The 27,619-nt window shown below is 57.4% G+C and overlaps 2 protein-coding genes across 4 annotated transcripts; both read right to left on the bottom strand.

Annotated features, from left to right (window-relative positions):
* Positions 1 to 4: 4 nt before the first annotated feature.
* On the bottom strand, positions 5 to 19,885 carry KMT2B (lysine methyltransferase 2B). Of its 3 annotated transcripts, XM_026009947.2 has the most exons (37): positions 19,508 to 19,885; positions 18,327 to 18,399; positions 16,022 to 18,081; positions 15,658 to 15,771; positions 15,417 to 15,567; positions 14,849 to 15,128; positions 14,632 to 14,687; positions 14,105 to 14,383; positions 13,701 to 13,795; positions 13,330 to 13,428; positions 13,103 to 13,216; positions 12,821 to 12,967; positions 12,621 to 12,716; positions 12,037 to 12,154; positions 11,395 to 11,508; positions 11,012 to 11,196; positions 10,847 to 10,936; positions 10,652 to 10,756; positions 10,447 to 10,520; positions 9,748 to 9,863; positions 9,560 to 9,651; positions 9,340 to 9,477; positions 8,343 to 8,501; positions 8,032 to 8,152; positions 7,877 to 7,955; positions 7,615 to 7,775; positions 6,307 to 6,534; positions 4,926 to 6,225; positions 4,750 to 4,839; positions 4,563 to 4,672; positions 1,907 to 2,044; positions 1,751 to 1,825; positions 1,474 to 1,651; positions 1,123 to 1,230; positions 924 to 1,007; positions 674 to 803; positions 5 to 582 (listed from the first exon to the last, which is right to left on the bottom strand). In XM_026009947.2, exons 1-37 carry the CDS (start codon positions 19,868 to 19,870, stop codon positions 307 to 309), a joined length of 8,196 nt encoding a protein of 2,731 aa, XP_025865732.2. In that variant the 5' UTR covers positions 19,871 to 19,885; the 3' UTR covers positions 5 to 306. The 3 variants fall into 3 exon arrangements, with proteins under 3 accessions (XP_025865732.2, XP_072607335.1, XP_072607338.1); XM_072751234.1 differs by having other exon boundaries at positions 10,847 to 11,196; XM_072751237.1 differs by lacking the exon at positions 15,658 to 15,771 and having other exon boundaries at positions 10,847 to 11,196.
* A 1,006-nt stretch (positions 19,886 to 20,891) lies between these two features.
* ZBTB32 (zinc finger and BTB domain containing 32) lies at positions 20,892 to 25,125 on the bottom strand. Its single transcript, XM_072751246.1, has 4 exons — positions 22,416 to 25,125; positions 22,086 to 22,159; positions 21,914 to 21,982; positions 20,892 to 21,793 (listed from the first exon to the last, which is right to left on the bottom strand). The coding sequence occupies exons 1-4, from the start codon at positions 23,342 to 23,344 to the stop codon at positions 21,567 to 21,569; spliced, it is 1,299 nt and encodes a 432-aa protein (XP_072607347.1). The 5' UTR covers positions 23,345 to 25,125; the 3' UTR covers positions 20,892 to 21,566.
* Between the last annotated feature and the right edge of the window lie 2,494 nt (positions 25,126 to 27,619).

Here is a 27,619-nt window from a genome sequence, read left to right as displayed (position 1 = left end):
CCTCTCCAAACATTGACAGACTTTATTATGGGGGGCTCCCACCTGGGAACCCACCCTCTTAAATAAAAAAGTGCATAGAAAAGAAGGGATTTAGAAACCTTTGTACAGTATCTACATCCTGGGCCCCCAGGGCAGGAAGGAGGCGATTGCTGGGTGGGCTGGAGGGGTGGAGGCAGGGCCTTTGCCACCTGCATGCCCACATCCACCCTGAACAGGAGGGTGGGGGTGAGATGCTCTAGGAGGGACTAGGGAGCCCCCAGACTAGGGGCAAGATGGCAGCAGGGGACGTGGTGGGCAGCCACGGCTTCAGTTAAGGAACCGACGGCAGCGCTTGGCGCCACAGTTGCAGGGCAGCTTGTTGCTGGCATCCTCAATGGGGAATTTGTAGTCATAGGTGAGCTCCTCACCACGCAGGATGCGGCGCAGGGCAAAGATGACAATGTGCTTCTGGCCCTCCACGTGGATGACCCGAGAGAAGCAGTTGGGCTCACACGAGTGGTTGATGAAGCGGGCAGCGTTGCCATGCATCGTGGCATCCACCACGTCAAAGTCATCCATACGGAACATGTAGCACCCAATACCCTACGGGGGTAGGGAGGGGCCATCAGATGCTCTGTTCCCATGCACTAGTGCCGCTTCACCCACCTCATTCCCGTGGCCCCGGGGAGCCCACCTTCCCATCGTAGAACTTCTCCCGCTTGTCAGTCAGCACAGAGCGAATGACAATACCAGAATACTCGATGACCATCTCGCCGGCATCGATGTTTCGCTTACAGAACAGGCCCCGCCCGTGGATGGCAGATCTGCAGGGGAGGATGGGCAACGGGGAGCTCAGCGGGGGCAGGGGGACAGAACCAAGGCAGCCCCGCACCAGGGCACCTGTCCATCCACCCAAGGGGCATCCTCCCCCCAACCCCACTAACCTGTAGACACCCACAGCCTCTTTGGATGTCTTCTTGAGGTGGCGAAAGCGCATGGCCATGGGCAGCTCCAGGCTGGTGGCACGTCTGGTGGGGTCAGCAGTGTCACAGGCTGGTACCCAGGAATGACCTCTCTTGCCCCTGGTCACCCTCTTTAGGACCCTACCAGGACACCCCCAACACTCTGGCCTGCCCTCCATACCTGGTTGACCTGAGCTGCACCTCATCCTCTTCCTCGTCACAGGTGGCTCCCTCAGGGAGCACCCGGTGCTGGGAGGCCAGGAAGTTGAACATGTCGAAGGTGCACTTCCTGCAGCAGGGAGGGAGGGAAGAAGGGAGGATAACAGCCATTCCTTCAAAGAGATGCCACCCACCTATCCTTTGCCTTGGGCCTGCTGTGGGCAAAAAAGAAATCCTGCTGCCACCGGAGACCCAGCAAATGGGGACTGGATGGGGCTCATCTTCTGATGGGACCTCGAGGGGAATTCTTCCCATCTCTGCAGACCTAACTCCCACGCCTGAGAACTCCCGCAGGGCACCCCGGACCTCTCACCGGAGATAGACCTCGGCACGGGCTGCCCCGTGGGGGTTCAGAGGGGGTTCCTCCTGGCCCTCTCCCTGCTGGTGGTAGCGGAACTTATAGTGCTGGCAGCGCTGGGCCCCGGGCAGCTGCTCTGCCAGGAAGATGACGGCGTCGTGGTGGATGCCCAGGAGCCTTGCCCCACTCATTCCTGGGGACAAAGGTGAGGACACACAAGTCATGTCAGACGCTCGGCTCATCCTTTGGGGCTCATCCCAGCTCTCAGCATCCCTGCGGCCCCTCCACTCACCACTGAAGGAGAGATGCCGGAGCCGGGCATGCCCTCGGGCCTCTTGCACCTTCTCAATCAGAGTTCTCCATGCCCCTGAGGAGAAAGCAGGACGAGCACGGTCAGCATGGGGCTCCACTGGACACCCTCCCTCCGTCACCACCACTCCCGACTCACCCTCCAAGCTCTCTGCCTCCACGCTGAACCCATCCTCACTGCTGATCTCAAAACGCAGATGCGGGCCAGCCCGTTTCGGGGCCTGGTTCTCTTTGTCCTCTGGGGATGGAGGCTCTTCCTCAGAGCTTGAAGCCTCACCTGGTCCCAAGCAGCAGGTCAGAGTAGGTGAGGTTCACCCCTCCTGGACTCCAAAGTCTCCAGTTTCCCACCACCCTCCTTCTCTCCCTGTACAAGCACAGATACTTGGTCTGAGGGCTCTCCTGCTCTAACTGCCCAGTGAGCCCTAAAGGATGGATATTTTTTTCTAAAGAGCCTGCAGTCCCTTTTCCGTAAGAGTCCTTGGAAAGACGAGCGTTTCCACAGAGGCCTGGAGTGCCCTGGCTCTGCAGGACACACTTAGGGCTCACTCCAACCCAGCTTACCAAAAATGCCTACCTACCTTTCATTCTTCTCTCACAGAAAATTAAAAATACCAAAAGTATATTTTGTACGTGTATTTTTTTATATGCAGTACATCTCTGTATATATTACACATTTATTATCACATAGGCCCCTGCCCCCAGAGTCAAGCACATGCGCATCCTGAGCTACTTAAGGGATTTCTCAGGGGCTAAAGATTTTGAAGACAGAGCAGACAGGATCTGCTGCTGGAGATGTAAATATAAGAGCCCGTGGCGGGGGCAGGGGGCGTCAAGGACAACTCTGAGGTTGGGACTCTGAACAACTGGAAGAATAAAACTGCCAATGACTGAGACGGTGAGGGAGAGGGAGGAACAAGTTTGGGGTGAAGTCTGGGACATCCTCTCAGAAACCCTGCCCTTGCAACCCGCTGGTGGAGATGGGAGCAGGCAGCAGGACCCGGGAGCCCGGCTACCAGTCCGGCAGCTGTCAGAATTAGAGCTGGGACTTAGAGCCGTGAAACAGAGGACCATACCTGAGAGTAAGTGCAGACAGAGAAGTCAGGGCCAGGGCCCTGGGACACGCCAAAGTGACAGGCTGGGGTAATGACTAGGCATGACCGACCAGAAAGGTGAGGAGAGGGGCGGGGTTTTGGAGACCAGAGAAGGAAGTGCTACAAGGAGGGAGATATTAGCACAAACGCTGCGGCTCCCTCAAGCAGGGTGTGGACCAAGGACTGAGTGTCCTGTCTGGTGGGAGGAACCCAAGTTTGAGTAGAGCACGCTTTAGGAGAGAGGCAGGACCCATGTGGCCACACTTGCTCCCCACACCACTCCTCTGGGCCAACCTGATTACATGCGCTCCTGGCCCTAGGCAAGGCTCCAAACCTGATTTTGCTCTGTGACCCACATCCTTTCCAGGCCTCAGTGCCCCTGGGTGCACCTCAGACAACTTCGTCCACCTCATTTTTGCCCTTAACCCCATCCTCACCTCCATTCTGTTCCCTGAACCAGACAGGCTGGCTACAGAAGCCTCACCCGGGTGCTCTCATTGCCTTCTTTCTCACGACGGTCGTTCTCAGCTACGGTACACTTGCTAACGTATGTGTCTGTTTCCTCTACCAAAATGTGGCGTGATCCCTAAGGTGGGGACCTGTCCGTCATGGTCACTGCCATAGCCTCACGCCACCTCGGACCCCCAAACGCAGTCTTTCAGGTGAGTGGTCTCTTGTGTACCTCACTCCACTTCCACGCTCAGTAGCTCAGTGCTACGTAATGAGACAATCCACACATCCGGACAGGACTGGGGTCAGGAGAAATCCGGAGCCTCAGGCTGCTCATTTACCAGCTTGCATGGCTCTAGCTTACCCCCTCTCCCACGGCCCTCTATAACCAACAGAGCACTGCCCTCTCCGCTTCACTGATGCCGTCAGCCCAGTCCACTGTTTGCTCGCATCCCATGTCCTGATGGCTCTGCAAGCGTGCTGGCCTCACCTCTACTGCACGTGCACTCAGTGGTCTCTTACTCAAATCCAACTGCCATGCCTCCTCCCACCGCTGCTTCCATCCACAAGCCCCCTGTGATCAGCCTCCTCCATGGCTCTGCTGTCTCAGCCCTCACACACAAACCCCTCTAGGCTGCTGCCCAGCCTCTCCTCAGACCCTTGGCCAAGCTTGCTGGCAAGATGCCTGGGTCTTGTTTCGGCTTTCTCATCAACCACGGTCTTCAATTCTGGACCCTGACTCAACATCTTTCCCAGCCAAGACACCAATCCTAGATACCACATGCTTGGCGTCCTCTGGGGCAGCACTCTCCTTTTGTCTCCTTCCTACTGCTCCTGCCCCTCTGGGTCCTACTAGGTGAGCTCCATCCTCACTGGCTGACCCCCAGGTACTCTTGTCTAGTTGCACAGCTCTAAATCCCCTAATTCTGACAGCTCACACACTGCTCAGCTTTACTAGGGACCTCACCCCCTAATCCTAGCAGACCAGACTCTGAAGCCGATCCCCCAGGGCTCTTGGGCATGCTGCAAAGGTACTTTCAAAGGGCCTCTCCTGGATAGCAGAAAGGTCATCTCTGTCTCTGCCATGGGCCACGAGCTCTGAGGCCCTCTCTCTGATACCAAATACCTAGCCTCAAGCTTACAGCCAGGTGGGTGCACAAGGTCTGTTCTGTGGTGTGGACAGATTCTGCACCCGTCACCCAGCTGAGGCAAACACAAGGAAGGAGGCAGTGAGAGTGAAAGGTCAGTCCCTACCTGAGTAATGGTGCCACTGGGACTCAAGCAGCAGGTCAGAGGGACCATCAGGGGCCCGGGGAGGACCACCTTCTGGGAGTGGCAGCAGAGGGGACCGGTCCTGAAGGGGCCTGTGAGGAGAGACCTGTCAGAAAGCGAAAGGGATGGAGGTCCCAGAGCCTCCAGGGCAAGGGCACTGGCTACTCACCTCGGGCTTTCCTCCCCAGTGGGGTCCCCAGGCTCATCCAAGTCAAGAACTCCACGCACTGTGGGCGTTTTCATCCTCACTCGGCTAAACCTGGGGAAGGAACCCCAAGAAGGCTGAGCTGCCTTCTCCTGCCCACCTCTCTCACCCTCCTCCGCAGACTCGGCACATTCACTCACCCGCTGCCACTAAGCCCTGGACCCTGGGGAGCATCCTCCAAGGACTCTCCATCTTCTTCCAGCCGGGGGGTCTTGTTTGGGGGAGGCGCTGGTGGGGAACGGCCAGAGAAGGTGGACACCCTCTTGACACGGATGGCCTGATGGGGTGGGCTGGGGGGCCCACTGCTCAACACCAGTGTCAGTGGAGGAGGAGGGGGTGGTGGCGGGGTGGGGCGGACCACCCCTACCACTGGCAACACACCCAGCAGCGGTCCCGGGGGCAGAGTCCAGGAAGCAGGGGCTGTGGGGGGGATGGGAGGGGGCAGAGGTGGCTGCTTCACTGGGGGTGAGACGGGTTCACCCTCCCCAGCCATCTTCACAAACACTTGCCCCAGCTTGTTGACAAGGATGATTTTGGATGTGGCGGGTTTGGGGGGCTCGGGGGCAGGGCCCAGGCTCAATACCCGGACCCCTGGGGCCCCAGGGAGCCAGGCAAACGTCCGAGTGGGGTCAGCTGGGCTAGGAGGCAGGCCCTGGGGAGGCTGGCTGCCATTGGCCAGGGGAGGTGCTGGAGGGAGCGGCTCCTCTCTTGGCCCAGCACCTCCCTCCCCGGGCCCTCCTAGGTTCTTCAGCACAAAATCCACAATTTCTGATGGCAAGTCCTCAGGAGGTCGGGTTCTGTCCCCTGCAGCCCCGAGGACCCCAGCCCGGCCCACTCCTGGCCCTGAAGGAGGAGTCCCCTGGCCCCGAGGCTGCTGGACTGCCTCTGCCTCACTGTCTGTGCCATCATCCACTCCATCCAGCTGTTCGATGCGGGGGGCTCCAGGGAGGGCACCAGGGGCCAGAGCTGGGCCCGACACCACCGTCACAGGGAAGTGGACATAGCGAGGGGTCGGACTGGCCTCCTCCTCTGAGCTGTCCCCTGGGCCCCCATGGCTGCTCCCCACTGCCCCTGCAGCCACAATCTCTTCCTGGAAGGGCTCAGTCCCCAGCAGGCTGGCCGCAAAGTCCAGGTCAGCAGCGCTCAGTCCTGACACCACCTCCATGTCCTCAAAGTCTGGGCCCAGGTCTTCAGGGGGTGGTGGGGGAGACGGGGTTGGGCCAGGGGGAGCCGGCTCCCCTGAGGTAGGCGTGAGGGCTCTGACAACTGAGGTAGGAGGGGGCACCCTGAGCTGTGGGGAGCTTCTGAGAGGGGGAGAGGCCCGCCGTGATGCTGGCAGCCTTGGGGCAAGGGGGCTGGGACGACGGGACCGTCTTGGGGGAGCTGGGAAGTCCAGGTCTCCCACTGTGGGGATGTGGTGGGTCAGAGAAGATGGACTTCCTGTGGGGGGAAGGGTCAGCGTCAGCCACAAGCTCCTGCCTCACCCACCCACCCCTCTCCCCGACACTCCCAGGTACTCACCAGGGGAGGGCAGGGGTCCAAAGGAGACACCCCCCAAGGGCCTCCGAGATGGTGAGTAGTTGGGCACTTTGATTCGAGCCCCCGAGAAGGAGCGGGGGGCTGGAGGAGGGGCACTGCTTGGATCAGGCCGAAGTGGCGGGTCTGGGTTCTGAACGGGTGAGTGGTGCTCAGGAGCTCCAGGGATGAGGGCATCTGTATCTGGTGGGGGGTCCGCATGATCTGGGGGCTCTAATGAGGCAGGAGGGGTGCATTAGGAATGGCAGGGGCTCTATGTCAAAGCCTCTCCACACACACCCTTTCTTCTTTTGAGCCAACTGAGCGTTCTCGGCCCCTGCCCAACGATCCGGTCACAATACGCACTGGTTCCCAGTCATCACCCAGGTTCCACATCCCTCTGTGGATTCTTCACTACGTCCATGCACGCCTGGATCAGGGAGGGGCCCTTTGTAACCCCTCCTCACCCATCTCTGCTACCTCCCCCGTTCCTGGCTGTCTACTGTTCTGACTCAGGCCCCACCTGCCACAAGGAGCACTGCCCTCTCTCCAGTAGGGCCAGTCCTACAACTTTCTCACCTGTGCTGTACATCCCTGCCACATCAAACACATCTGCCCCAAGCTGGAACTTGGGGCTTCCCATTACCTGGCTCCACCCAATCTGTGAGAACAAATCCCTGCCGCCTCCTCCTAACACTCTCCCACGTCCAGCCGGGATGGCTGCACTCTCCACCCCTCCCCACTGCATGCCATGCTCCAACCTAGCACAAACCCCTTCCCTGAAAACACACTCCGAATCTCTTCCCCCTCCTGTTCAGCCCACAACCTCTCCTTTTACCAGCCTCCAACCCCAATGTTTGCTGTACGCCATCCAGCTCTCAGCTACACCCCCTAGCACTGGCATGGCTCTGAGGGGGCCAATGTGGTTTGAATCCTGATTCCACTACTGTGTCACTGTGGAGAACAATAGCCCTTTCTGATTTGCAGTACAACAGAGCTTGTACCTTCCTCAGAGGGCTGCGGGGAGCATTACAGGAGCTCATAGGCCCATGTCAGGTGGCTGTACACACGCTGTTGTCTAGAAGCTGCCACCCCCCAACAAACAGGTAGCTCTCCCATCACTTCCTGTGAAATGCTGAAGACAGTCCGTGACATGTGATGCACAGCTGTTATCAGTTATTGCCATTACGACAAAAAGAAAAAATGGTAAACATCCTGGGGTTTCCTTAGGGAAGAAGGGAACTGGGTTGGTGGGCATCCATATGGGGAGAGCAGCATTCAGGGAAGGAAATAAGGGAGTTCCAAGGCCCTTACCTGAGGAAGGGGCAGGGCTGTGCACAATGGTCTGATTCTCCTCTGCTGCCTCTAGGTGGACTGGCTCTTCCCTCGGACCCCATGGCCGATACTCCAGAATGCGACACCGATACCAGCAGCGCCGCCGAGCATCCACTGTGCTCCAGTACAGACGGGAGCACCTGTCAGGTGGACGTGTGGGTCAAGAGGGTCAGGACAACTTGGGAGATGGGATCCAGTCCTGGAGTCCTTCAACCCCACCCAGGCACCCTGGGCTGCTCACTGGTAGCCAATGGGGAAGAGCCGTCCCTCGCAGTCCGAGAGATCAGACAGGGTACCCAACGAGTCAATTCGGATGGAGCCTATGATGCGGAGAAGAGATCAGGAGGATGGGCTAGGGAGGGTCAGGAAGATCCGGGTAGAGAGCAGAAGGCTTACCAATGAGCACATTGATGGCATCAGGTTCGAGCCCCGTCAAGAACTTTCGCTTAAAGTTGATGCCCTCGAAGTCCACATAGACTCGGCGGAGTACATCAAACCCGTCGGGGGTCACAATCTCCTGGGAGGTGGGTGGCAAAGGGGGGTTGCTAGATTGGCGAAGGCAACGTGAGGGGAGGCTCTGAAGTGGGGACCCGACAGCTGGGCGCTTGGCTCAAGGACTCGGAAAAGGAAAGGAGATGCTGAGAGGCAGCTGGGGATAGGGCTGGGGGCCGCAGTGGGGAGCTGTCCTCGCCGTGGTCCTGGCTCACCTTGCCATCCAGCAGGTCTGTGTGTTTCTGGCAGAAAACTTTCTTGTCGTCCTGGAAGATGCAATAGCTGGCCCGGGCACACATGAAGTGGAAGTTGCTGAGGCAGGAGGAAAGGCAGCAGCCGACCGTGGCCCCAGGCTTCAGGCAGAGTTCACAGCGCTGCGGGTGGAAGGGGCTGCTGAGGGGAGAAGCCAGTGACCGAGACCAGGGTCTGATGCTCAGCATCACTGTCCTTCAGACTCTGCCTGGGCCTGTCTAGCCCAGCGCCCAGCAGAGCAAAGGTGCTCATCAAACACATCCTCTGCCTTGGCTGCATCCAGGGCCAGGTGCACATCACAAACATTTAAGGTATTCAGAGGCAGAGTGTCTCAACAGGGAGGAAAAACAACAACATCTAACGTTTACTGAGCAGCGCTTACCGTCTTTCTCACAGCCTTTTAAAAAAATATTTACTTATTTAAGTAACCTCTAAGTTCTACGTGTAAGGCTTGAACTCATGACCCCAACATCAGGAGTCACAGGCTCTTTCAAGAGGTGCCCCTCTCACATCACTTTAGTGTAATACCTGTATCATTTCATTCATTTGCAAACCCCCACCTCCCAGTACATTTCATCCCATGTCTCACTTCCTGAGCCTGAGACCCAGGTCCCACACTGGTGAGGAGCGGTTCTAACCCTGGCCATACCTCACTTCATGGGGACACAACAGGAGCTAAGTGTCATACTGTACAGAAAGCATCCAGTACAGGTTCAATAAGTAGAATATCTTCTAACTGTTAATCTCTCGGACTTTAGGCCCAAATATGGGGATAGCGGGGGGTGGGGGGAGCCACTATCACTGCAGCACCAGAGTCCTTTGACAACCAAAAACAGTACCCAGGACTGGCAGTGAAAGGACATGGTGGGGTAGAAATTGTGAAACAAGAGCAGTTTCCCCTGCAGGGGGGCCCTACCCGAGACCCTGGGGCTGCCCACCTCTCTAGGCCCGGGCTCTCACCATCTGCCTCCCTCGAGCCACAGCAGCATGCACATTTTTGAGGGAGCCATCATTTTCCTCAAATACTTCAGCTGACCAAATGGCACAGTTGACATGAGTCCACTCATTCTGCCCAATGTATAGGAGCCGTCCTGCCTCCTGGGGACAGAGGAGAAATGGTGTGAGGGAAGACCCCAGGGACTAGGACCCACAACCTGGGGCTGCACATGGTAGCCCTCACCTTAGAGTCTGCATCCCCATATTTGAGGCAGAGTGCACACTGACGGGGATCCTCCAGGTGTGAGAAAGCAGCTGGATCCTTGCCCTGAAAAGCTGGAAGAGATGTGGGAAAGGAAGTCCCAGAGTCAGGATCTAGAGCTTACCCCACCAACTCGGGGGCCCTGGCTTCCCATCCCCACTTCCCAGTACCTGCTGAGGGATCTCCTGGAGGCTGCCCTGATTCTGGGGTCTCTGGTTCCTGCTGCCTCCACTGAGCGTAGACATGGTCCAAGGATGGGGGCAAAACGGCATTGGGAAGAACTCCGCTGTGGACAGGCAGGGTCAGCATGTGACACGTTCTAACAAGGGTGGCCACCCACAACCTTAGCCTAAACATGCCATGACACGCTTGGTCCTTTCTCCATGTGGCATTTCTCCCAGTGTCCCAAAAAAGCCAGGACCCCTCATGCCACCTATGACACACGAAATGCTGTTTCACATGCCTGGAATACTCTTTTTTCACATCTTGGCTTGGATGTCATTTCCTCCGAGAAACCTTAGGCCCTAAGCACCTTCTCTGCACTCCCACAGCCCCCTGACTTTCCCATCACCGCCCTGACAGTCTGGATCATCAGGCACTAAGGCGTCTGCTCAACCCCCCAAACATGGCTTACTCACTGCTGTTTCCAACACTACCTTGCACATAGTAGAAACAAAGTGAGCTAACTGCACAATCTGAGTCTTTGCTGGCCTAGAACCACTGAGGACTCTCATCCTGGTCCACCACCCTCCAGACCCTAACTCCATTTCTCATCTATTCTCAGCCCAGGATCTGGACCCTGGATTCCCAGGTGCCCTTGCTCTTGCCCTCACTCCCTGGTTCCCCTCCTGTTACCCAGCCTTGCTCACTTTGGCAGCCGGGTACTCCGTCGCCAGTACTTGGGGTCGTGGGCGTCGAACCAGCCGAACGCAGACTCTAGCAGCTGGGGAGTGGGTTAACAGGATGAGAAGAACTGGCTTCCCCAGGGAAGTTGGTGGAGGCAGGGTCTGAAGGACCCACATTCCTCCCCACTACCATTCAAGCCACCCTATATACATCCCCCAAAGTTCTCACCTTCAGTAGGAGCCCCTTCATCTGGCCTCCAGCCCGGCGCTCTGGGGTTTCTCCTTCTTCTGAGTGCCTCATCAAGATACCCACCATGTCCTCCATAAAGCTGTGCTGTAAGGGGGCTTATCAGAATCAGAGCCCCCACCCCACTCACAACCCCTCCTCCTGGCACCCACGTATTCCTCTCAGTGTCCCACTCACCACAGACTTGTAGTGGCCTTCCTCGAAGCGCCGACTCACGGCTTGCAGATCGCAGGGCCCTGAGTGCAGCTGCTTTCCAGCCTGCCCACACTGTGTAGAGGAAAAGTCAGCCAGGCTGGTGCTGGGCCTGGCCCCACCCCGTCCTGCCTCCTGAGGCCCCCAGACCTGAGTGCACAGCAGCAGTGGGCCCGCCACCTTGGAGCTCAGCAGGCCCTGGAGCACCTGGCGCAGGCCCCCCTGCAGGGCTCCACTCAGGGCCTCTCGCCAGCGGGGGTGCGTGGCCCCTGCACACGGTCCGCAGGTATACAGCACTGAGTCTGGCAGCCCAGAAAGGATCTCATAGTCTTCATCTACAACAGCCAAGGGAGGATGAGAGAAAATGGTTTGGGAGAACGTGAGAACGTGAGAACGTAAGAACGTAAGGGCTCTCTCAGCAGCCCCCAGGAGTTGCCAAGGACATTCAGAACAGTTGTCCCGTGAGGGCCTGTGCCGGGGTAGGGCAGGGACACCCCCCCGGGCTGAGGTGGCAGCCCAGGCACTCTGCTCACCTGAAAGCCCCTCGCACTTGGCATGCACCCAGTGGTCACACTGCGCGCACTGCATCATCTTGCTTTCGTAGTCGTTGTCTTCGTAGCAGCGTGTGCAGATTGGGCAGAAGTTTCCTGCACAAGCAGGAAGAAAAGGGCAAGTCAGAGGGGCTGGGGCCACTTCCTGGCCCTTGCAGGTGCCATCAGGAGCCACCACCCCTTGGCTGCTGAGAGGGCTGCCCCTGCTAGGCCCCATCCTGGGTCCCTACCATTCTCAGAACGCTGGCTGAGGATAAGGCCTCTTCTAGCCCTGCAGCCTCAACGCCTCACAAAGAACCTTGTTAACATGCTGCCTGAACAAATGGGGAAAGCCCCCAGGTTTTCAAAGTGATCAGTGGAGACTCGAGGTTCCAGGAGGCATGTCAGGGACCACTACAACGATGGGGTCCAGGCTCTCGATTCCCGCTGTCCCGAGAGGAACTGTGTCCCTCTATGTGAGGTACTGGACAGGCTTCTGTGGAAGACTACCGTGAACGGAAGGAAAGGTTCTGCAGCTACAAGAGGACACAAAGCCACTAGAATACCACGTCTGTCCTGCCTGTCTAGGAGCCTGGCCCGCTGCCCCGTGTCCCCCGGGGCCCAGGTCCCCTGACAGGTCCCCACCTTTCTCATAGAGCTGGGTGCACCTGGGGCAGAGGCTGTAATCTCCGGACCACTCGACGTCCCAGTTCTTGCCTGGAGTCGCCCCACAGCTCTTACAGCGCACACAGGCTGAGCAGATCTGGGGGGGCAGGGTAATGTCAGGAAGAGCAGACCAGTGCAGCGTGGGAGAGTACTGCGGGAGGAGATGGGCAAAAGGAGTGGAGAGCAGGCAAGAGACAGAGGAGGAAGGACGGGTAAGAGGAGAAAAGGTGTGCCAGAGAAGCAAGGAGGGACGGGGGGAGGGAGAGGAATGAAGTGGGGGAAACCGGCAGAGGGAGACAGAGAAGAGGGGAGGCCAGGCAGGGGCAGAGGATTCAGAGCCCAGGACCATGGAATGCATGAACCCCCGCAATCATTCCGTACAAATTCTGTACCCGTCTTGTCCGTGTGAAATTTTGGAAGAGAAGATGCTATTTATCATGATAGACTCCCACAGGGGCCTCCAACCTTCCCCTCCGCATGGAAACCCTGGCCTAGACCAAGCCTGGGGTGGTAGCGGCCTTTACGAGAAGCCCAAAGCAAGGGGTGTCGGCCTCATCCCTCACCCAGTGACGGCGCTTGCGTGTGGCCCGGGTCGGGTAGCTGGGCCCGAGGCAGGCTGGGTGATACGCATGGCGGCAGCGCTCACACTCCAGGAGGTGCTGTCGGAAGTCGAAGTTGGGAGACCTCAGCGGTGGAGCCTGCTGGCACAGGGGTGTCCCCTGCTCCAGGCCTCCGCCCACCTTCACAATGCCCGTGCCCAAACCTTGGATCCCCGGCCTTTGCGCCCACACACGTGGCAGAACTTGCAGCGACGGCAGCACCAGGTGTCGTGATGTTGGGGCAGGGGCCGCTCAGCCTCCTCCAGGCAAAACGGGTGGAAAGGGTCGCAGCACACTTGGCAGAACACGAGCTGGTGGGGGTGGGGTGGGGACAATGGGCTCAACGTGAGGCCGAGAAGCCCAGGGACGAGACCCCACCCCGGGGAGGCCCAGGCCGCCAGGGCCACCAGAGCGTGGGGGGCTGCGGACAGAGCCGGGGATCCCACCTCATGCAGGCCTTTGCTGGCACACAGCAAGCACACCATCGGTGGCCCTCCCGGCACGGACGTGAGCACGCTGAGGCCGCCCATCAACCACACGTTCTCCAGGTCACAATCCTCCTGAGGAACAAGGACACGGGATCAGAGAGCAACCAGGAACACAAGCCAAAGGCTTCTCAGACTCAAATTTCTTTTAAACACGGTCCTTGAGACCCTCTCCCTCAAAGCCATACCTTAAAATCCACACGGACCCGGTGAACCCCATCAGGGGACTTCTGTTTTCCAGTCCAGCCGTTGGGAAAAGAAGCAAAGGGGCCAGGAGCCAGAGCATCCTAGGAGAATGGTGGTGGTCAGAAGGCTGCCAGCCTCACCCTCTGCAGACTTCTCTCTACACTGTCCTCTCCCCCAGCCAACTCTTTCGCCTAGATCCTACTTTGCTTTCCAGAAGGACAGGCCTGCCTTACCCCTCAGGGCCTGTCCTCTGGTGTGGACACAACACAGCACTCAGGTGAGCCCGTTACCCTGACTTTGCTAGGAAGCTCCTGAAGGGCGGGAGCCATGCCTTCCACAGGGCTCAGGGTTCTTGATGTGGGGCCGTGCTGACCTTGTCCAGGCGCCTTCGGGCCTTGAGCTGCAACACAGGCTGCAGGGTGGGTTTGCGGGGCCGGCTCTGCTCCTCAGGTTCTGGCAATGGCAGCTCTAGGCAGCACACATAGGTGGTGAGGGTCTCCCTCTTCTCTGCCCCATTCCCTTTCCTCCGCAACCCCCTAACGTTACCTGGATCCCCACGGCCTTCTTTAACCCAAAGGATGACTCTCAGACCTGGCTCAAACTGCTACTGAAAACCTTACGCATCAGTTTTCCTCCTCCACCCCAAACTACCTGCTTCCCTGCACTAGGCTACTTTCCCCATCTCACAGATGCCGCCCTTGGCCTGGAAACCCCCAACCCCCCCCTTCAGCCCCGACACAAGGTGGACTGAAAGGGGAAACAACAAGCAATTCGCACCATTCTCTCGGGGGGTCCGACGCCGGGGAGCAGGGGGACCCCCAGGCTCTGAATCATCCGAGTCCTCGAAGATATCATAGGAGGGTCGCTGTTTGACGCAGCGCCGGGCTGACTTGCGCTGCAGTAGGAGGGAGTCCTGCTCCTCGGGCCCTGGGGGGGCCACCACCTCCTCCCGGGTCCCCCCAGCTCCCGCCCCCCGGCGTGGGCCTGGAGGACCAGGGGAGGCCTCAGGAGATTCATCGGAATCCCAGGGCAACAGCGTCTTCACTATCGTCCGGCCTGTGGGAACAGGGGACTTAGTAGAATCTGAGCTCAGCCAGGGACATGGGACATTGGGATGGAGAAAAGCCAAAAAGCAGTGGGGCAGAAGAGAACGAGTATAGGAAAGATGCGAACACACACGATGGCAAGACGACAAAGGGAACAGACTGCAGAGATAAGGGGAGGACAGCAAAGAAAACATGGTTTCTTCCACATCACAGATCTAAAGAAGCTGGTGTAAAGAAATACTCCTCAAACTTCATTACCTTTTTTAGCCAGCCGTTCCATCTTCCGAGCCTCTATCTTGTCGCACTTCCGGTATCTGGGGAGGGGAGCAGCACGTCACCAGGGTAGGGGACTGGTGGTCTGGGGGAAGAGAGGAAGCTCTCCACAAGGATGCCAATCCCACTGCTCTGGCGGGGCAGGAGGCCTGGGTGACTGACAACCACAGGTAGGAACAGAGGCTGTGCCCTGGCTACTCACACACAGCACTGCTTCTTGGTGTTGGGGCCCCCAAACTTGGGCTTGTCCAGGCAGTTGACACAGGACCCACAGTCCTGCACACGCAGGCAGCCCCGACAGTGTCCACACCGTGCCATCCGCATCTTCTTGCCATGATGGGAGGGCAGCGAGCGCCGGGGTGTATGGGCAAGGGTCCCTCCAGACCCTGCAGGCTCTGAGTCTCCCCCAGGCCCTGCTGACTCCACCTTTCCCCGCCGAGACCGTGATGGGACACTCTCAGTCTCAGACGCTGATGACGTATCTAGTACAACGGAGAGGAAGGGATGGAGCCACAAGGCCAGTAGGCCTTTTACCTCAGGTCCCTCCCTGCTCTCCCCTACGTCTCATTCAACTGGCCCTCTGGTCCCCTTTCCCACAGTGCTCAGGTTCCAGGTGCCCCCAGATCTGCTCTAAGACCTAGCACTCCAGCCCACCTGCCACCTGCCCCAAGCACCCAACTCAGCTCCCACTTTCCTAGGCTCTTGGTGCATCCGCTCACCCTCAAACTTGACACAGCTGTCAAATCTTCCCACAACACACCCGCCCCTACCCTCCGTGGCGAGGTCCTGCCGATCCCGTAGAGGGAGAGCACTGAGGCGGGGGACGTCTTCAGGCACCATGGCCCGGGCCTGACCTAGGGCCACAGCAGCATGACGACAGACGTGTTTGATACGGGGGCCTTGCACAGGGGACTCGGGGCCCTAGGGGAGGAGAGACCAGGAATACATGTGGGAAGCTGCCCCTTGTGCTCCCGAAACCAGACTTCAGAGGGTCCTCCTCCCACTCCATACCGACGGTCTCTCTCTCTTAGTTTCCATCGATTCATCTTCAGACCTCACAGAACCTCTATCTGAGATCTGCTTGACAGTCCCCACGACTTCCTCCATCTGCCCTCCAGGGCTCGGCTGGTGGAGGAATAAACAGGGTCAGAAGTTGGAAAGTGAGGAAAGAGAGCGCCGGGGGGACTAGCACGGGGGAGGCCCACAGCCAGGGCCGGAGCACAGGAAGCTGAGAAACAGAGAAGGGCTGGCTCTGGGGTTCCCTGAGACACCAGAGAGTGCCTGAGGAGGCAGGAGGTTAACAAAAATGGAGAGAATTGTGAGAATTGAAGCCGGATGACCGGGTGCGGGAACCTGGATAAAGCATCATGCTCACCGGCATCAAAGACGCCACCTTCTGCTGCTGCTGCTGCTGATCGATCTTGAACAGCTGCACCTTGGCTCTCTTGAGGAGGCTAAACATTTTCTCCTCCACGCCGGACAGTGGTAAGGAACCCAAGGCTGCGATACGGGCCTTTTCCAGTGGTGACGGCTGCTGTGGTAGTGGCTGCGGCTGCAGTTGTAAGTGTGGCTGTAACTGTGGCTGCTGCGGTGGTAACGCCTGAGGCGGCAGTTGGGTTGGCAAGGCCTGCAGGGGCTGCTGTAGCTGAGCCTGAGACTGCTGCCCATTGCTCAGAGCTGGAGCCCCAGGAAGGGGCACCTCGGCCTTAATGGGAGTGGCGACCACAGGGGCAAATCGAGGCAGGCTGAGGTGGTTGGTGCGACCCACTGCCCGTGGCTCAGGCTCAGCTGGAGAGTCATCGGCGGGAGGAGGCTCTGGCTCAGGGGCTTCAGGGGCCCCAAGAGGAGTAGTAAGCACCGATTCATAGATCTTCAGGTGGGCTTCGCTCGGGGTAAACTGAGGTGCCCGAAGGAGCAGGGGCCTCCGGGATGGAGGGACAGGGACAGGAACAGGAAGTGGGGGTGGGGCCGGCGGGGGGGCAGGAGGAGGAGGGGGCAGTTCCCGGGTCAGCGAGGTCCAGCGAAATGTGGGTTCCCTTAGAATGGACCGTCTTTTCTCAGGGAGTGGGACTGGGGTAGATGGAGGAGTTGGGGCACGTGGTGGCGAGGGAGCTGGTGCTGGTTCAGGGGGGACGAGTGGGGAGGTGGCAACAGGAGGCCGCAGAGTAGGTGAGACTTCTACCTTTAGGGGTTTGGGGGGATCTTCATCCATAAACCTCCGGGGTGTCTTGATGACTCGGGAGGAGCGGGCACTCACCACAGGCATAATAAACTGCCGGATATTCTTCAGGAAGGTGGTACTTTTGGGGGCCACAGTGGGGCTGTCTTCCAGAGGGCCTCCCGTGGTGGTGCTAGGAGCTGGAGTGGGAGGAGAGGTACCCTCTGGCACGGCCCGAGCAGCTTCTCGCTCTGCCCGCTGGCTGGGTGTCAAGGGAGGCCGACCCCTCTTCCTGGAGCACGTGGCTGGGACCACCGGAGGAGGGGACTCTTCCTGCTGCTCCTCTGGGGCAGGAGGTGGTTGGGGCGATGGTGGGGGCAGAGGGGACACTGGGGGCGGTGGAGGACAAAGCGGGGATGAAGGAGAAGTTGAGGGGGGTGGGAGGGGTGGAGGGGGTGGAGGGGGTGGAGACGGGGGAGGGGGAGGAGGAGCTGGAGGAGTTGAGGGTGGGTTTGGCGGCTTTGCCTCTTCCTTTTCCTCTGAGAGCACCATCTCTTCTTCAGGTCCAGCCGTCTCTACCTTCTCCTCTCTCTCTTCCTTGTCTTTTTCTTTTTTCTCTTTCTCTGCCTCCTCCTCCAGCTTTTGCTCCTTCCTCCAGCAGGGGCCCTCTCCCTGTCCAGATCCAACTCTTCCTTGGGGGGCATCCTGCCAGCTTTCCTCATGTTGATCTTGACCCTGACCTGATTCAAGTCCCAAGGACAACTGTCCCATCTTCATTTTTTTGGCCTTTGAAACAAACTTAATCACGAGAGGGAGCCCGCCTCGGCCTCGGCCTCTACTTCCACGGCCTCCTCGCCCAGACTGTCCTCCACGCTTGGGGGTCCCAGGTCCTGGGCCAGGCCCCTCTTTGCACTTCCAGCTGCCAGTTCGGTGTCTTACGGGAACCACAGGAGGTGGGGGCTCAGGTTTAGGGATTGTCACAGCTGCTTCTGCCACCACTACTGCTTGTTGCTTCTTCCTGCAGGGGCCTGCTGGCCGTCCTGGGGGCCGTCCCCGAGACCGACGTGGAGTGGAGGGCTCACATGCCCGGCTCCGCGGGACTGGGGGTGCCTGGGCCCGCCGGAGAAGTTCAGTCAGTGCCTGCACCATCCGTTCTGTGCCCTCCTCACCCCGTTTCCGGGCAGGAGTCTTTGGGGGGGTAGGAGCGACATCTGCTAGGCGAGGAGGCGGAATGGGGGTCGTCTTATGCTTGCGGCCCCGACCTCGGGGGGCTCGACCTAAAAGGAGAATAGGTGTGGGGAGATGGGTCAAGCTAGCCCTGCAGACTGAAGGAGGCATTCCAGGAGAGCAAGGACTAAGTCTTACTTGTCTGTTTCCCCCACAGCCCAGCCTAGCTTGGGCTTTGAACACAGAACACACTATGTAACTGATGGAGACTCTAGTTAAACAGGGAAAAGCTGACGTTAAGAGCAAGAATAACATTCCTGTAAAGCTATAGAGGTAGAGTTTCCCCATCACTCACCTCGCTGGGATCGGAGCGCAGAGCGCAGGGAACTGGGGGCCACATCTTCATCTGAATGAAAACCCTGAAACTCCTGATTTAGGGGACCAGGGGTGGAGGGGAGAAACAGCAGTCAGTGCCAAAGCCCTCATTCCACCTCAGACTCAGGTATGGAGATATATCCCCAGTTTCCCCCTTAACATACTCCTACCTATTTAGAAAAAAACTTAACACTGCAAGGTAAGATGAGTAGAAAAGAGTCTCTTCCTACGGGTGGAGGCACGGGTATTTTGAACCCTTGTCCCCCGTACCGGGCTACACCAGCACAGCCATCAAGGGTTCGCTGGCTCAGAAGGGAACAGAATTGGGTCTTCCCAGGCCAGGCAGTAGAAACTACCCTCAGACTCTCTCATCCTCCAATTCAAAAAAGGTGGGACTAGTGTTTACACACTCTCAGGATGTAGTTTCCTCCTGAATGAAAATGGGAATAGGGGCACTCAAGTCGGGTGTGTGCATGTTTTCAAACGATTTACTGTAACAAGCTCCACTCTCGAGCCCTCAAGGGACTACAAACTGTCCTAAGTAATACAACCCACACCTTCCGAGAGGCTGGGGATAAATCCTGAGCTCAACCCAGACCTGCTAGAGTTCCGGGTCACAGCCTTTATCCCATTTTTTTCTTCAACCTGTGCCTCCAAGAGGAAGCCCTCCATTATGCTACCATCTCTCCACTTGAAGAAGAAAAATCGGGGTACTGGTGAAACCAGTGATGTGTCAGAGATCATGAGGCCAGGTGGAGCAGCCTGCAGGTAAGAGCTCAGAGAGCCCCAGTCTGGGTCCGCTAAAGCCATGCTGCTGCTGTCAACCACCACTGGTTGGGCATGCAGCACCCACAGCTCTCTCGCTCGGCCCCGCTGCCGCGGCTTTGCCAACTACCAAGATCACCAGCCCAGGACACTCCTGCAGGACGAGCCTCGGGCCCAAGGACCAGCTGCAGCCCGGGCTTCTCTACTTTCAGAGGCCTTTTTCACCGGCAGTTCCGTGCAGCCTACCTCCCCCCAGGCCTATTTCCAGGGCCCCCTTCCCTCCGCAGGGGCCCCGAGAGCCTCGCTTCCCCACGCCACCCCTCGGGGCCACCCAGACCCTCGGAAGCCCCCGGCCTCCGCCCCGCCCGGCGTCGGGGACGCCGCCGACTGCCTCACCTCATCGTCGGATTCCTCGTCACTGCTCTCTTCCTCGGGCACGCAGCCCCGGCTCGGGCCCCAGCCCCGGCCCCGGCCCCGGCCCCGGCCCCGCTGAATGCGCGGGCCGGCCCACAGGCGGCGGAGCCGGCGCAGGCCCCGGCGGAGCCCCAGCAAACGGAGCAGGGCCGTGTCCTCCCCGGGCTCGGCTCCGCCCGGCCCCGCCGCGCCGCCGCCGCGCCGCAGAGCTACCCGCACTCTCTCGGCCCCGCTGCCCCGTCCGCCGCGGCCCCCGCCCCCGCCGGAGCCCCGCGGCCGGCCCGGGAAGCGGCCCCGCGCGGAGCCAGGCCCGGGGCAACTGCCGCCGCCCGCCGCCGCCGCCATCTTGGCACCGTGAGAGGGGCCGGGGAGGCGGGGGGAGGGGCGGCCCGTGCGCAGGGCCCGGGGGGAGGGGAGGGAGAGGTGGGGCGGGGCGGCTGCGGCTCACGACAGCAACCAGCGCCGCCGCGGGGCCAGCGGGAGCCGGGGGCTGGGCCGGTCACGCGCGGGGCACCACGGGAGCGGGAGTCCGAGGCCAGTCGGCCGTCACCCTTAGACCGCGCCTGAAGAGCATAGACCCCGTGTTGCGGCCCGAGAGGGGTGAGGCGCAGAGACCTCCGGGTAATGTAGTCCAGGCGCCTCGCTCCTTCCGCCGAGAGCTAGGGCCGCGCGAGAGCTGGGACTATAGGGTCCTAACCGAACCCAGAAAACCATCTCCAGGGCTGCCGGGAGGTGTGGTTTTCGCCCCAAACTCCTCCCATTGCTCCTGTCGAGACGAGGACACGCGTGAACTACTACTCCCAGGGTGCAGTGGGCTTTGGACCCTGGGAACCGCAGAGACCCTGGGAAATGCAGTTCGCGACTTGCCGGAGGCGTGGGCTGGGAAAGGGGCCGCTGCAAAGGAGTAGTCTCGGTCGGAGACGCCACCCGGCTGCGGGTCTGCGAGGCATGGAGGGAAGAGGCTCGAGAGCCGCAGCCTTGCGGTCCTTGTGCTCAAGGAGAGGAGGAGGGTGGCTGCAAGTAGGGTGGAGCACGCGTTCCTGGAGCCCCGGGCCGGGGGTCCCAGACTCAGATTCTGCGCACCGTTGCTTGCTGTGGAAGGGGCGAATAACTTGGTTTCTCAGTGCCTCTTTCAGCGGGGCTTGCTGCTAAATCAGCCTTCCAACAGGGCTTGCTGCTAAATCAACCTGGACTTCGCGGCCCTCGCGGGCCCCTACCTCTGGGGGAGGACAGGGAGACCGGGGAGAAGGAGGCGGCCCCGCGCTGAACAGTGGATGCACGGCCACCAGGGGCCGCCACAGGACAAGGGGCAAGGCTGCCCTCCTTCCCTCACTGCTCACAGACTAAAGTCTGGACTCGGCTTCTGATCGTGAGAGGAGGGCACAGGAAACTTTATTTTGATGATGAATCACCAGGCCCCGCACAGTTAATTTTCACTCGTGCAAGCTTTACTGCCCACACCCCACACGGGCTCGCTGGCCCAGGCTTCTGGGGCCTGCGGTCATCTGGGAGGCGGCTTTCAGCGCCTTTCTTGCGGTGCTTCTTGGAGCCAAATTTGCTAGGCTGCCGAAACTGCGGTGCTGGGTCAGAAGCCTAGTCAGCCCATCAGGCCGTCTCATTCTTTAAGCCAAAGAAGCTGCCAACACCATCAAGTGGTGGAGCAAGGGGACCTACAGGGAGAGGTCGAGGCCCGGGACGGCCTCGAAGAGGAGTAGAGGAAGGTGGAGCGAATGGTCCATCCAGGTGGGAGCTGGCTGGGCGAGTGGCCACGCATGTGCGCCTGCATGGAGGCCAGGCTGGGGCAGCCGGCCCGGCACAGAGGGCAGCGGTAGGGTGCGGCCCCATGCGTGCGCAGGTGCTTGGTCATGGCTGAGAAGTCCCGGGAGCGCTGGGGGCAGAGGCTACAGGAGAAGGGCTTCTCTCCTAGGGCAGGTGGAAGGGGAGGCCAGTGAAAGAAAGAAGGGGATGAAGGCTGGCCTAGGGACGGATCTGGGCGACTGGGCAAGGGAATTGTGTGGGAGCCAAGCACCCAGAGAAGAACTCAGGAGCAAACAGACTGGAGTTTGGAAAGGAGCAGATAATTCGCACTGGGCAGGGAGCCCCTACCTGTGTGGACTCGGTAGTGCGTCTCCATCTGATGCTTGAGTGAGAACCTTTTTCCACAGACAGAACAAGAATGGGGCCGGGACCGAGCAGGTGGGGGTGGGGGAGGTTGTTGGCGTGATGGGCCTGCTGTACTCACATGACCCACACAGGTGGCAAGTGGACCTGTGGGGACAGAGAAAGCAAAGGAGGGCAGGACTGGGAATCTGAGAGCTGGACTACTGGTACTCCCAGACCTCAGGAACTACAGTGGGGCTGAGGCAAAAGTGCCCTCACCCTACTCACCTGTGTGCCTCTGATCAGACTCTTCCATCTCCCCAGGGCTGAGTTTTGTGGGGCACTGGGGGAGGGAACCTGGAGAGGGCAGAGTGAAGTAGGTTCCCTACTCAAGCTGGACTCCTGGAGTCCCAGACTCAGGAAAGAGACCAGAATTTGTACAGGGCACTGAGGGGCTTACCTGGGGCAGGACTGGAGGAGCCCAACTGGTTCTGGTTCCAGAGACCTTTCTCGAGGTTCAGGGACAGTGGGATCCTGGGGATAGGGTGGGGAAGAGTTAACCTTGGCAAAACCTGGGATCCTGGCCAGACCCTTCCTGGAGAGGGAGATGTCATGAGTCCTCCTCAGAGGCTGGGCTTTGACTTCCCCTGTGATGGAAGCTTCTTGTCCTATCACCAGCTCAGGAAATGTATAGTAGAGATTAGAGGTGTGGTGCCCTCCTACCCACTGCTGCCTATCCTGAGCCACTCCCTCCCAGCCAAGGAGGTCTCCCGTTAGGCTCTTTACTCACCTCTGGTCCTGTGGCCAGACCTCCTGCCAGGCTCCAGTGATGGCGGTGCTATGGGAGAAGGGAGTGCCATATCTGGGTGGCAACAGCAGGATGCTCCACAGGGCAGGCTGGCCCTCCCCCAACCAAGGGGCCTCAGCCCACCAGGGCCTAGGAATGACGCTGCTTTGGAGGCAACCTGGTGGGGGGAAGGGGCCAGGGAACTCCCGCAGACTTTCCTCAGAGCCCCCTGGACTCTCCGTCACCCACATAATTACTTCTTGTTTTCCATCTGTTCCACCATGGCCAACAGGGGATTGCTTGAATTTCTCCTTTGATCTCATCTGCTCCCTCGAACCCTCCTGCATTGCCTCTGCTCTCTCCGGCCTCTCTCTTTGTGGCCTTTGCTCATGCAGTGCCTCTTGTTCTCTCCAACCAGCTCTAACAAATTTCTCTGGTCTCTGATTTCCATGTCCCTCCAGTCCTCTCTCAGAACCCCTTATAGGTTTCTCTGGCTCCTCCTGATGTTCCTTGAGCCCTGTACCCAGTTCTCTAGCCCTGTCCTGTCGAGCTCTCCTGCATGCCTCTTCCAGGGACTGCACCCCCAAAGTTCTGGCTGCTTCCTCAAGTGGTCCCAGTTCCCCAGGTTGCAGCTCTACACTCTCCCCATAAACAAAGTACAGAAGCTGGGCAAAGGTAGAAGGGCTGATGCCTTTGACCAGAGCCCAGCGGCCCCTGCGGCCCAGCTGCTGGCTCACGCCTGCCAGCACCAGGCTGTGGGCAGGGAATTCTTGGCTCCCCACCGTGATCAAGGTATCACATAGTGCTGGCCGGAGCCTGGCTGCTAGCCGTACCAGTCGATCAGAGCAATAGGGGCTAGGCAGTCTTGTCGGGAACAGGGGCATTGTGCCTTGCCTGGGTACCAATCTCAGAAGATCTGAAAGAAAGGCCATAGTGTGGGGTCCATGGTGGAAAGGGGAGGGAGGAACAGCATATTCTCAAGCCTGTGGAGGTGAGGGGAGAAAGAATGAGTTGCTGGTTCAGAGCTCTCTCTGTCCTGAATGGAACAAATAAACTAACCCAAAAGAGGACCTGCGCTTATCCAGAATCATAACGGAGCAGGGGGTAGGGCTGAGGGTGGAGGTGTCAGGAGAATGGAAATTAGACCATATTCAGGACTTAAAGAGTTAATGACCATATCAAATAGTGAGTTTAAGGCTAGTATAGATGGATCCTGCCAGTCTCTGACTTAAAGGAGAGCAGACGCTGATACTTCTGCTACTCTAAGCTCTTCTGCAGGGAAAGACCTTGGAGTGCGCCAGGCTTTCTTCTTTCCGAAGAAATCGCCATAAGACCCCCATCAGCCCTGGCAGTTAGGGACAGAGCAAGACAGAGCTTCATGGGAGAGTTGAGGAAGCTAGTGCCACCTCCACCCCCACCCTATCACATGGAGCTGAGTAGTCTTGAGAGGCAGAAAGGGCAGTAAGACTGAGGTCATGGGTGCAAGGAGGGCATGCTCTAAGACACCAATTGGTTATCTCCCTATGGCTGAAACTTCTAGAACATGTCTTCAGAGGAGGACCTAGAAGAAAATCTCATCCAGTGGGTTGAGAGAGCAGGTGCAGAAGCCACAGAAGAGAATGTTCCCAACTTAAGGACAGGGAGAGATTTTCGAGGAGGTTTTGACCCCTTAGGAAGCATGGAAAAAGGAAAATGGGAACTGTAGAACGGGAGGCTATTTTCTCTCCAGATTAGGATAAGGAGGTGGTTTAATTTTGTTTTTCATAAGCCAAGAGTAAAGAATAGAAAGAGCCAACAAGGCAGAAATTTATCACACATCATAACTACCACAATTGCTTTTAAGAAGAGACCTGGGAACCCAGATATTAACAGACAGACCTAAGTGTTTCAGTGCCCAGCAGGCATATTCCTCAGTGTGGGTTCACCATGAATAAGGACCCTTTGGGGGAGGATTACTACTTGGATACCTCAGGAAGAAGGCTACAGGCTGGCAGGAAGTGGATAGAAAAAGGGGTATAATGGGAGGAAAGTCTCAGCTGGGGAGAAGCAACCACTCACCGGTTGTAGCCTCTTCCTGGACACCGCATGCTCTGAACTGCTGTTGGGGCTCCTGGGTGCCCCCCCACACACCCGGAGCTAGCCCCGCCCCTGACCTCACAGTCTTCCATTGGGTGTCCCAAGTATCACTCTGCCACAGTCCCCCAAGGGGGTGTGGTCTTATACCCCTGGCTCTGCTTTACCCCTCCAGGAGAGACCACCTCCTCTACTTCCAGATTCAAGATATTCAGCTCCCTTCCTGCCTCCTTATTTCATTTGTGAACTTCTAGAGCCAAAGAAGTTCATATGAGGGGGTGCCAGGCTGGCTCAGTTTGTAAAGCATGCAACTCTTAATCTCAGGGTTGTAGGTTCAAGTCCCATGCTGGGTGTAGAAATTACTTTAAAAAAAAAAAAATCAAGGGATGCCTGGGTGGCTCAGTCAGTTAAGCATCTCCCTTCAGCTCAGGTCATGCATGATCTTGGGGTCCTGGGATGGATCCCCGTGTCTGGCTCCCTGCTTAGTGGGGAGTCTGCTTCTCCCTCTCCCTCTGCCCTTACCCCCCCTCCCCAACTCCTACCCCCACTCATGCACATGCACTTTCTCTCTCTCAAAAAATTAAAATCTTAAGAAAAAATAAAAATCTTTTTAAGAAAAGTTCATCTCACAACAAGAACCTTGGAATAATCAGACCTGCATTTGAGTCTCATTTCTGCATTTATTAGTTGAGACACACTGGGGCAAGTCACCTCTCTGAGCCTCAGTTACCTCATCCATGAAATAGGGATAACCTTTGCTTACCTCATTTGGAGGTGAGGGTGAAGATGAAACGACATGATGAATGTGAAAGTGGTTTGTCAGTACATAGCATTGTTCAAAAAATAGTAGTTCTGAGATGTGTCAGAGCTCTAGCAGCTGGAAGCTGTTTCTCTTACCCCAGAAGTAAAAGGGACTGAAACATCTGGATTCCAAGGAGAGAGTGAAGGAGGGCCAAAAGCATGCCTTGTCCTTCCTCTCCCTGACTTAGTACTAGGAAGCCTTAACTGCTCTGTGGAAATGACCCCTATCATCTGGGCCACCACAGGGGACTGAATGTACGAGTGAGTCAGATTCTCCCATTAAGCTCTGAAGGGGCAACCCCAGGAAGGGCCTGCGGTGGTCTTGGAAGAGAAAACTCCCTTTTCTTGGGCTGATGACAAATGACATTTCTCTGAAATCAGGACTCCGGGGTTTCTTTCACTTCCTGCCAAAAGCGTCAAGCTCTCAGGAGATTTCCCCCGTGTTCACACTTTAGCGCTGGTTAACCTGGGGAAAGGAGGAGGTCTGAGAGACTCAAATTTCTTTTTCTGGTTTTTATTATTCCATAATCCCTCATCCTTTGGCAGATTTTTCATTCATTCAACAAGTGCCGAGAAATCATTTATGATATGTGCCTGGTATATCATGTATGCCCAGTAAATAACAGGAAGGTAAATCAGGCTGTGGTAGACTGTTCTGGTGACCTGACCCAGTCTGGTTCACCATAGACTTTTCCCTCAGATCCTAGTGCCCTCCTAGACCCAAATATTATGTCTCTAACTCCCATTTCTTCCTTTGGCTCCAGGACCCCGAAATGTTCAGACAGCCTTCTACTTTCTCCTTCCAGACCAAACATGCCTTCCCTCTACCTCTCATTCTAGCTTGGGTATAGGCAGATGTTAACCCTTCCTAGATCAGACAGGGTGTGCCAATGGGTGGGGCTGGTGGAGGGGCAATAATAGGGTGGGGAGAGGGGAAGATGAGTCAAACTGAAAGGGAAAATGCAAATGGACAGGCTGTATTCATGTGCTACTCTGAACGTTAAATATTTTCCATTTCTGAGCTTTCTAACTCCTTTACCACCACACCCAGGGACTCACAAGGCACCCATATAAAAGACACTTGGCCTTGGGGCACCTGGGTGGCTCAGTGGTTGAGCAGCTGCCTTTGGCTCAGGGTGTGATCCCGGGGTCCTGAGATCGAGTCCCACATAGGGCTCCCCAGAGGGAGCCTGCTTTTCCCTCTGTGTCTCTCATGAATAAATATATAAAATCTTAAAAACAAAAGAACAAAAAAAGACACTTGGCCTGGACATATAAAAGCACCGATCCCTGATACGTATGTATACAGAGAAAAAGACCCTTTCTTCAGCACAGTAATACAGTCCCTGAGGATATGGAATAAGTGGGGAAAGCCATGAAAGAGAAACCCAAGTGTAAAAGAAAAGGTACAGGGGTCTAGAAGATGACATCATCACTCAGTGGCCTTTCCTCCCAGCCCCACTTCAGTGCCTGTGACTCAGCTCCCCTGCTGGTATGATTTGCTCATTGATGATCAAGAATGTTGGAAAGTGAGCACCTAGGTGATTCAGTCAGTTAATTGTCTGCCTTTGGTTCAGGTCATGATCTTGAGGTCCTAGGATTGAGTCCCGCCTCGGGCTCCCTGCGCAGGGGGGACTGCTTCTCCCTCTCCCTCTGCCCTTCCCCTCTGCTCGTGCTCCCTTTCAAATAAATAAAAAATCTTAAAAAAAAAATGTTGGAAACTGTGCTCAAAGGGCAGCATCCTCTGTAAGCCAAGTGTAGTTACAGGAAGAGTCTGCAGGCTTTCAGGAAACCTAAAAGGGAGGAGAAAGGGCAAGGGACTCCCCATTTAGTGAACAAAAGCTCCCAAGAATAGGAAACCCTATTTTTGCCTCCTACCTAGTGTCTACCTCACCTAAGGATATTGTTTTAGAGACTGCTTCTTTAGAGGTTCCTCCAGGGCCATCTACCCCTCAGCCCTTAGGCTGGTGACACTGTAGGCCCTTCTCTCTCCCTACATTCTTGACTACATAGTTCAAGCCATCTTGCATTCAGCAGTGACAGCAGAAGCACAAGCAAATAGCACTTTGACTTGGAAGGGTAGGGACACTGTAACTCTTTTCTATTCCTGAGAAGTCCCCCATCACAGTCTCAAAAACCTTGTCCACCTTCTACTTCCCAGGCTGACTGTAGGAATCACCTGCAGTTGTCTCCTGGGGTGGACTCAGGAAACCATTGATTCTGAGGACACAAACCTGCATCTTGGGAAGGTAGAGTGGATAGGAAAGACTAGATAGGGCATACCTGGAAGAAAGTATGTGGGAAAAAGAGTTATGACTTTTGCCCCTCATTCC

Source organism: Vulpes vulpes, chromosome 1 (assembly GCF_048418805.1).
Source record: "Vulpes vulpes isolate BD-2025 chromosome 1, VulVul3, whole genome shotgun sequence".
In the NCBI taxonomy this organism is placed as follows: Eukaryota; Metazoa; Chordata; class Mammalia; order Carnivora; family Canidae; genus Vulpes; species Vulpes vulpes.
This window is presented reverse-complemented; position numbering and strand designations above follow the sequence as displayed.

Bases quoted from the DNA above. Each gene is read 5' to 3' on its own strand.
- KMT2B (XM_072751234.1), bottom strand. From the start codon at position 19,870: ATGGCGGCGGCGGCGGGCGGCGGCAGTTGCCCCGGGCCTGGCTCCGCG. The intron at 6,535-7,614 runs GTAAGGGCCTTG...CTGCCTCATTAG, and splicing joins CAGCCCTGCCCCTTCCTCAG to AGCCCCCAGATCATGCGGAC. The intron at 2,045-4,562 runs GTAGGGACTGAC...GCTTGGGACCAG, and splicing joins CCAGTGGCACCATTACTCAG to GTGAGGCTTCAAGCTCTGAG.
- ZBTB32 (XM_072751246.1), bottom strand. From the start codon at position 23,344: ATGGCCTTTCTTTCAGATCTTCTGAGATTGGTACCCAGGCAAGGCACA. The intron at 22,160-22,415 runs GTGAGTAAAGAG...CCCTATCCCCAG, and splicing joins GTCTGGCCACAGGACCAGAG to GATCCCACTGTCCCTGAACC. The intron at 21,983-22,085 runs GTAAGCCCCTCA...TGCCCTCTCCAG, and splicing joins CTCCTCCAGTCCTGCCCCAG to GTTCCCTCCCCCAGTGCCCC.